At 38.0% G+C, this 9,414-nt stretch overlaps 1 protein-coding gene across 2 annotated transcripts in view; it reads left to right on the top strand.

Moving 5' to 3' along the window:
• The window catches only part of LOC111868224 (sushi, von Willebrand factor type A, EGF and pentraxin domain-containing protein 1), a 73,768-nt gene extending 64,633 nt beyond the window's left edge, over positions 1 to 9,135 (top strand). For both annotated transcript variants that reach the window (XM_023858674.1, XM_033752959.1), the window contains 2 exons: positions 2,258 to 2,472; positions 3,996 to 9,135. In XM_023858674.1, the coding sequence (XP_023714442.1) occupies positions 2,258 to 2,472; positions 3,996 to 4,132 (352 nt within the window). In that variant the 3' untranslated portion in view covers positions 4,133 to 9,135. The remainder of the gene's footprint in view (positions 1 to 2,257; positions 2,473 to 3,995) is intronic.
• Positions 9,136 to 9,414: the final 279 nt, after the last annotated feature.

Raw genomic sequence — 9,414 nt, 5'->3', positions numbered from 1 at the left:
GTTAGTGCATTCAACAATCCTAGCAAGTGTTGTGTTTTTACACGTCGATATACTGTAGCAGCGTCAACGCAGCAAACATAACTGTGTACATTTTAACAACGACAGTGTTTTCATGATTGTACTATGTGCTTCTGATGATGGTTATATTAAACCGAAACATGTAAGGCAGAAGTGATAAAGAAGTGACCTACAAATTGTTACACTGGACGGACTTTCTATTAACTTTGTGATTGATAGTGTAACGGACCAAAAATGAAACAATTTAAAATATTACCTATTCATTCCAAGGGCGAGTTACAAGAATCCAACGTCGACAAGAGGCTAGTTCAGTTTGTATTCGACTTTAGCAGGAGAGAGTTGTTATCCGACTAGAATATAAGAGTTCTTATCCGACACTTCACCAAGATCAGCGGTGGAAGTACTTGTAACATTGAAGAAGAAACGTCTAAAGGACGTTATAAGTGGAGAATAACGGTAAGTGTGAGTGTAAAAGTGACTGTCCAATAAAGATATTTGTTCAAATCCGAGAATCCACACAGTTTCTTGTCGCGTTGCCTAGCAAACACGCGACTATATATTTCGAAGGAAGAGTTAAAAAAAAAAACACCCAACACTATTACCTTCAGAAGTTCTTGAGAAACAGCTAAGATTATGCTGAGATAAGGCCGCGCCATAGCTCAAGCTGTTAGTCGCTGACTCTCCACCGCGGCGGCCCGAGTTCGATCCCGGGTCTGGTCAAGTGGGATTTGTGGTGGACAAAGTGGCGCTGGGGCAGGTTTTCTCCGAGTACTTCGGTTTCCCCTGCGAATCTTCATTCCACCAATTGTTCCACAATCACCCTCACCTATCATCTGGGGCTGGTACAATAGACCAGAAGTGGCCGTAATACAAGGGACTTAGTCCCACCCCACTAGCAATAAAAAAATTTGCTGAGATAGAAACTTTGAAGAATAGCACTAAGCAGTGCTGTCACCTGGAGGAAATTGTGAGCATGGTGTCAAGCATACATCCCACTGCTGCGACATTCAGCCTCTGTCCGTAACTACTCGCTAACATACGTAACGACAGAATGGCGACAGAAGAGTAGGCTTTGGAATTTTATATATAAGGGATATTAATAAAGATTAGCTACCGTTCAGACTTAAGAATTAGTTCCCTGAATATTGTAACGTCAGTATAGCCTGCATTTATATCCTGTGAATGTTCTCAGTCACCAATCCACTATCGGGTAAGCCATACTTGTTCACCGAATGTCAGTGTGTAGTACTCGGCAGTTTCCGAGTTCGAAATTTGGACCAAGAATCGGAATTCTGATAGAAGTTTTGCTTAATTCTTGCATCCCAGTTTTGGGTTCGTAAGTTAAAACAGGTCAGAACCGCTTCCTTATTCATAATTACAAACTTTTCATTGATTTGCAAACCTATAATAAATTCGAAGCAGTGTTTCCAGTGTAGTGTCAAAATCTTTGTCGTAGACATTAATAATCAGTCGTTTTTGCTCTGTTAATACACTCTGTAGTTAACCCTATTAATGCTTGGACCTCTATTTCTAGCTACAAGGCAATATCTCATTGTCTTCTAAATATTTTTATTGTTTAATAAAAACTCATAAGTTGTTTATGTTCTAGCATCTTTGTTATTCGATAGAAGGCGTCGAATGCTCGCTTTTTGTATCTTTATTGTTCGACGGAAATGACCAGCCTTTTGTGTTCTAATGGTTTTTATTGTTTGATGAAACAGTAAAAATAAATCCTCCTGCATTCTCTTGACAGTCTGAGTTAATTATTTGCGGTTGTCAACAAAGAAAATTATTAAATGTATGGAAAAAATTGAGACTTGTGTCTTTTTAAATGAACTCAGCAGACAAAGGGTACGTACGAAAAGGCGCTATTCTGTATGGTCTTGAATCAGTTAAGTGCTCACGGCTGATGACGGACGAACTGTAATATTACCATCTTATCTACTCAGACTTCAACATTGCTGATTTTCAGATGCGGTCTCCGCCAAAAATGTGCGCATACTTGTTTACGTCCCCAATCTTGGTGTCCATTTAATTTTCACTTTCATTTGACTACACTGACAGGCCTCATAAATTGCGGAATTACTCATTGTATGTTGCGTTCTCCGCCCAGTCTTCTGGCTTCAGATACTTTCCAGACAACTTTGTTTTCAAATGCCTGAAAGTTATGTTGTGGAAGTGGCCACGAAAATCGCTAGCAGACTGCAGACTGCCTCTGTCTCTCTGTTGATGGTGCCAGCAGTACGTCACACACTGCATCTTTGAGGAGCGGGTCAGCGGGGGGCGACTCCATGGGGTCGACGGATACGATGACCCCAAGCGAGGTATCGACGAACGTGACGCTGGACACAGTGTCGTCACACACGTGTAGCAGTGGGTCGCAGAACGCCTCCTGCCGCGCTATTTGCGGCAGCCTTGCCTCCTTCGACACCAGCTCCGTGCTCAACACCGAGGGTAAGAAACACCAACACTCTGCCCCAGCCAGTGTGCCATTTATAACAACTCATTAAATAGCAGACCAGATGTAATTAAGTGTGGTATGGGTGCCATATCTCCGATCACAGTGGCCGCGCGGTCTAAGGCATGAACTGTCTTTGCCCGCTCAAACACTGGGGTCGTGAGTCTAATCCCACTTGAGGCATGGATGTCTGTGTCCGTTTATTCTGTGTTTGTGCTGTCCTGTGTGCATGTAGCGGCATTGCGACGGGCTGATCCTCCGTCCAAGTAGTCCTACCGACTGTGTGAAAGATAAAGAAACTGAAAAAGCGGCTAGGGTCCAACAGGGTGGTTTAAAGTCATAGATGGGATGGACGGACGGACGGACGGACAGACAGACAGATGGACGTCATGTCATTGCCATTCACCCCTGTCTTCTTACTTTCTGAGATATGATGTTCTCGCGATATTCAGTATCAAGATAACCATCTACTCTTATGACGGAGACAACAGGCTTCTCCGAAGCATTGGTGCCTCTGTACTAAATCACACGGCGTTACATTCCGGGAGTTCGTAATCTGATACTGTTCAATTTCATGTCTAGCTCAATGGAGCAGAGCCCTTTTACAGAATCCGGTAGTCACTCAGTTTTTCAGTAACTACATCGCCATCTGTAGAACTCGAAGCTTCATTACCGTGTTCACAAGTATCGCCCACGAGATGCTATCCTGAAACAGTTGAATCGAGTCCATAACCTCCCACCCTCTTACTTAAAGATAGGTCATAATATTATGCTTCCAACTATCGCCAGGTCTACCAGATTATCCGACTGAATTTCTTACGCTTTTCTAACCTCCCCATGCATTCCGTATGTCCCACCAATCTTATCCTTCCTGATGTAATCAACATGTCAATATTCCATCCTTGTTCCATGTAACCTCCTGTACTTTAAACAAAAAAAGCAAACAAACTTCGTGGTTTTAGTCCGCAAGCGAACTATACCGATCGACCGACTGCCGCTAATCGGCGAGGTTAGTGCCAACTTTAGCGAATAGAGGGTGTCACGTGGTCACCGCAACGAATTCCCACTGCCGTTAATTTCGGTTTTCTAGACCGGAGTCGCCATTTCTTTTAAATAGCTCCTCAGTTATCCTCACGAGGCTGAGTGAACCCCGTTTCAGACCCACTACTTCTCAGAAAATCCAGAAGCGCCGGGAATCGAACCCGGACCTCTGGATCTGTAACCAGGAACTCTGACCATAGGACTCTCACCAAATTTAAATTATATGTTATTGATCCTTTTGCTACCTATTTCAGTGATCCTTCTTTGTGGATCCTCCTGAAAGTCAGAGTTTCAGATTTCATGTCCTTTGTAATTTCCTGTTAATTTTTGCTATACTAATCATTTTCAGCGTTACTGCTCATTTAAGAATGGCATGTATTGTGTAGTGGATTCATACATATGTTCGTTAGCCAACAGACTGATACTTGTCGTTGGTTCATGAAAGTATGCACAGTGACACCTGAGACATGTGTTTCAGGTGTCCCACTGCTGGAAGAGAGTGAGCATGAGGATGGGGTTCAGGGCCCTGACTCCACAAAGCTGGTCATGGTGGATCAGTCCCTGATGGACAATGCTTCCTCCAAATGCCGTCACAATTCATCAGATCTTGTCTGATGAATTTCACAGTAGCTATGTCTGTATCCTTGATGCAAATTAGGCATCCAGTCTTCGTTGTCATCGTCTGAACCTCTAGTTGGCTTTATAGAGGGTGCAATAGTGTGACAGTACTTCAGCCTCACTTGTCTGAGTTGTATCACATTCCAAATACATTGTAAAATCTTACAAGTACATGTTTGTTATGCTGAAGGTTTGCCAGTATGATAGTTTGCTCTAAACATACGAGGAAGTGACATTAATCCTAAAGGTCATTGCACAAATGGAGTATTATAACACGGGTAATGGAAGTAATGTATAAAATATATAAATTGGCAGTTTTCATATACATAAATATTTTATAAAATAAGAATTACACTCGTCTTTAATTTAAAGTGTTTACTTGTAACTCTCTATAATCGAAACTGTCTTTTGTAGACTTGGTACATAGACATGAAGTGAAGTAGGTAGTGAAAATGAAAATATTTTTAAGTATTTTATATAATCTTCCAGGACCGTACATACTTAGCCATTATGAGGTACACAAGTGTCTCCAAACAGGTTTACTTTATGCGGGCTGCTGAATCAAATGATACGTGATACATAAATATATGTGGTTACATACACATTTTCAGTGATGCCAAACTCCGTTGTTGACTCTGTATGTAAGTAACACAAATTCTATGTGCACTAATCATTGAGACATTCCTAGCTGAAATTCTTTTTACGCTTAAGGACCTTTGGCTCATGTAAAAACGCTAGTTTTTTCTTGTTAAGTTCTACTCATCGTCACTGCCAGCATTTGTTACTTCGAACCAGAGCAAAAGAGAAAGAAACTGTTACTGAGCTTCTTCCACCTTCATGGAACCTACACATATAGAAGAACTGAGAGGATGCTGTAAGAAAAACGCTGACATAAACAATATTCTCAGACATGTGTTCTGAACGCGGCGTTAGCAACGCCTCGTTTGTGACACTGTTGTAACCCCGGCCCCTACTCTTTGTCTTTCTTCTGTTGAAACACGTTTTCCTTTAAAAAGTCTTTCCATTAATGGTTTTGCTAATTGAGCTATTTCATTCTTGTTTGCCAAAGCAAAATAGAAAAAAGTCTACCTTTTCCACCCCATATAAACAAGTGGCATCACTTAAGTGTTTAATGAGGGATATTAGAACTTCATTATTATAACATATTTTGACCAGTCCATTTCTAATTTATTTTTAAGGGCTCAATACAGAATTCTGTATTTCAAATTACCAAAAAGAAACTTAAGAACTCTTTGTTTGTTAGAAGATTTGCATCCTGATTACTTAATGCTTCAGCTGGCAATCGAACAGGTTTTAAGTGGTTTAACATATCTCTCACAATTTCATAATACTCCTCTTTCCATTAGTGACCGATCTTCAGCTATCATAGTTCAGTTTTATCGCATTTAGGATCTTTATAAAACCTTATGATCATTCTTTCTAATTTGTTCCAGTGTGTTCTGCAGTCCAAAATGTCATAGTTCAATTTTTTGCTCTTGATTATTTCCTATTGCAAAAGAAAATTACTTACTGGAGAATATTTAGATGGTTTTACAGTTTTTCTTGTACAAAAAATTGCCGGAGAAACATCATCTTGCAGTTGATACTGATCGGTTCTGGCCACATTATCTGAATCAGAGTCACTGTTTTCATCTTTCTCATATTCAGAATCAGCATCGTATTGGTTTCCACTGATGCTTCTTTTTGGTGCTTCATCTTCTCAGTTTATTTACGTAAAACACTTTAGTTACAGCAAGGTGAAGTGCGTTATTGTAATATAACTGGTGAATAGTTGGTGATAACTTTCCAAATTTTTCCATAACTGCTGCACCATTTCTTGTACCCATATCTGTTTCAAGTTTTAATTCAGAGGTTTCTAATCTTTCCCCAAAGAAAGGTAACACTTTTTTGCAGGACAGGACAGGACAGGCCATTAATTCTTATTAAACCAAGATTCAGCAAAGTCTCATTGTAGTATACAGGAATGTTCATGTATCTTTGATTCCTACAGCTGGTCCACTTGTCTGTGCAAATGCTCCAGTGAATTTTCAATGATCATTTCACTAATATTTTATTTTGGAAGCTTTGTAATTGTTGAAGGTAATATGTGTGTGGATGCATATCAGCTTTAGTCATGTTATTGTAGTTCATTTTCTTGACACTGAACTTCCTTTTAACAATGCTTTATTTGTATATTGACCTTAAGGATTATAACTTCCAATTGCAACAAAATGGAAAACAAAGGACTAGCTTTTGTTACAACAACTTCTATTGAAGAATGAGTAATTCTAATATGTACTGGTTGACATTACTGCTTTGTATGTTACACCTGACAATAGCTGTTATTTCACTCACTAGTAATTGTATTAATATGCGTATTACATGGCTGCATTCACTTCATGCGTACCTCTGAAGAATTATGTTGATGAAACAGATCTTGAGTATAGTAGGCATTCTGTAAGTGGTGTATCCTCTTTAGATGAGACAGTTTGTGGAATTCCCACTTCTGGTAAAGACTAAGCAGAGTTAGCAGTTATAATTCAAGTTGTGACATTGCTGCATTTCAAAGAAACATATATAAATACTGCACCTCTCTGATGAATGCACATGCATCAAAATAATACGACATCCAGAATTTTGAGATTTCAGGTTTTCAAGGCAGTGAACATTAAAATTGTGGTTCAAGGTTATGACAAACTTGTTGTTTTATATGAAAGTTTGTACTACAAAACTGTACAGTGTCATAACCCAATTGTGGTTCAATAAAGTGGAGTGTAATTATTAGTTTCTAGTAATGTAGCACAGTATTTCCTTCACAGACAATAAGAAGGTAGCCAGTCAGAATGAGGAGCATTATGTAAGCATTTGCTTCTCTAAATTGTTTAGCCTTTTTAACACTTGCTTAGATGTTTGGTGTTAAACAGTAAAAATGAATCTTGGCTTAAATAACAAATATTTCTGCTAATGAAGTATAACTTTCAGAATGTTGTGATGTAGTAAAAATTATTTCCATTTTATAATTTGGTAACTATTTGGCCCTAACTTGGTGTAGCCATATGTTGTGATGGACTTTTGCAGGCTGCAAGTCTTGTGTATAAATTTGTGGGAAATGTATCCTGTGTATTGTATTTGATTATTGAGCATTTTTATCCATTTCCTATTAAATGTAGCTGTTTCTTAGGGGTACTGTTTTTCAAATGACCAACTATAGCCTGCCCCCATCTTATTTTCTCGCTCTGAGTCACGTTGTAGTAAACTAGTGTTATATTATGATATATATATATATATATATATATATATATTATGAATATTAATTCCTTTCATGCATCATTACTGTCACCATAGTCATCATTTTAATCATTTTTCATTCATTCAGTCATTCATTAAGCTATTCATTTATTGTTATTTGTCATATGCTTTTGATTTAAACTGTTTGCCATCATTTCTTTCATGCTCTTACTCATAATGCTTTTTCCATTGCATGGGCAATTTGTCTCACAGAAACTGTTGGAATCTCGGGTCTTGGTTATATTCACAAATTACTCATCTCATGAAGTTTTCTTCAGAAATAGTTTTCAGATACTAATAAATTTAAGATACAGATTCTAATCAATAGGCTTCAATAGTATTCTCTGTCACACCTCTTTCTGTTGTCTGTATTATAGCAAGGTTGAAAATTTGTTGGAAATCCTTGAATTAGATACAGTTGAGAATATTTATGGTGGATTTAGAGATCTGTTAAAGTGAGTGTATAAAGTTACTATATGTTACCAGTAAGCTTGTGTGAATGGTTTTGTAGGTAAGTGACAGAGAACTTTATTTTTGTACATATTCAGCTAAAATGAATTTCCATGCCATCTCGTTTTCAGAGTTGTGAAAGACTCTAAATTAAAACTCATTCTGTGGTATAGACTGAATAGTAAGAATAAGTATTATGACTTCTCTCTTACAAATTTGGTTTCAAAGCTTTGGTTTTCTTGATTCCTGTAATATTATATTATTAATATTGATTTGTGCAAAAGCAAGTTGTCTAGACCATGGTCATGCACAATCGGTCAGTTTATAAGTAGTTTACTTAAACAATTTGTTACTGAGATATGTGGCCCTGTAAGAAATGTTCCCATTGAAGTAACATATAGCCCAGATATTTTTCTAAAACCACAGTATATGTGTAGGTGTTTGGGTGTTTAGAATCAATTCCTATTCTGTTATTTCTATACAGGTATATATAAGATACTCATGCTAGTGCATATTAAGACTGTAGTCTTCTGACATGACATTGTGAGGATGGAGGAAACGGGTTCCTCCAAAACGTTGGTAACCACCTACCAAACTACATCACATCTCAGAAACCCACAATCTACATAGATAGGTAGTAAAACAGAATGTAGCTGCATCCCATAGAACCTAGTAAGAAGGATGTGGCACACATCACAGGTATCCAAATGTTCAAATGTTCAAATTTGCATATTGTTTTTTATAAATGATTTATCTTCATTGTTAATTTATTATCCCATTTTCTTTGCTTCTTTGCTAATTGAAATGTATGAACTGAAACACATAGTGAGGTCAATATAGGGAAACATTTGTCTGATGCATTTCTTATCTGGAATGGTCTCAAGCAAGGATATGCTTTATTGACAGCGATTTTCAGCTTTGCTTCAGAACATGCCACTAGGAAGTTCCAAGAATAGTGGGAGGGATAGGAAGTGAATGGGACACATCAGCTATTGATCTGCCTTGTTAAGGCTAATTTACTGGGTAAAACCATGAACAGCAAATAGGAAGATAGACGGTGTACTAGGTGCTTGTAAGAAGAATGGTGTACAGATGCATATAAAGAAAACTGGGTCTATGTTCCATGACTCATCAGCAGAATGCAGGAAAAAATAAAAGCTAATAAATGCTTTAAAACTGCAGCACATTTAAAGTATTTGGGAACAGCAGCCAGTTGCAGTACAATAGCAAGAATTAAAACAACAAGGGAATCTTAGAATATTTCTCTCCGTGCGTGTGGTAGGTGTGTGTGTCAGTCAGTGTATATATGTATCATTGTGTTTAACTTCCTGTGTCTAACTGTAGTATTCATATAATATAATATCAGTTCTCATCCTTCTTTTTCTGCCTTTCTTTCAAGGATAGGCTGGCTGGAAACCTCTTGCAGCCTCAGTCCAACATTTAATGGGTCTGTTAATATGTCTTTTTCCTTATTGACAGTAATGCAAAATGAATTTTGATAATTTGTTTTCACCAGTCTCTCCTTTGTTGTGTCCAATTTT

The sequence above is a fragment of the Cryptotermes secundus genome, unplaced genomic scaffold (assembly GCF_002891405.2).
Source record: "Cryptotermes secundus unplaced genomic scaffold, Csec_1.0 scaffold232, whole genome shotgun sequence".
In the NCBI taxonomy this organism is placed as follows: domain Eukaryota; kingdom Metazoa; phylum Arthropoda; class Insecta; order Blattodea; family Kalotermitidae; genus Cryptotermes; species Cryptotermes secundus.
The sequence above is the reverse complement of the archived record's forward strand: the minus strand, read 5'-3'. Positions and strand labels throughout refer to the sequence as shown.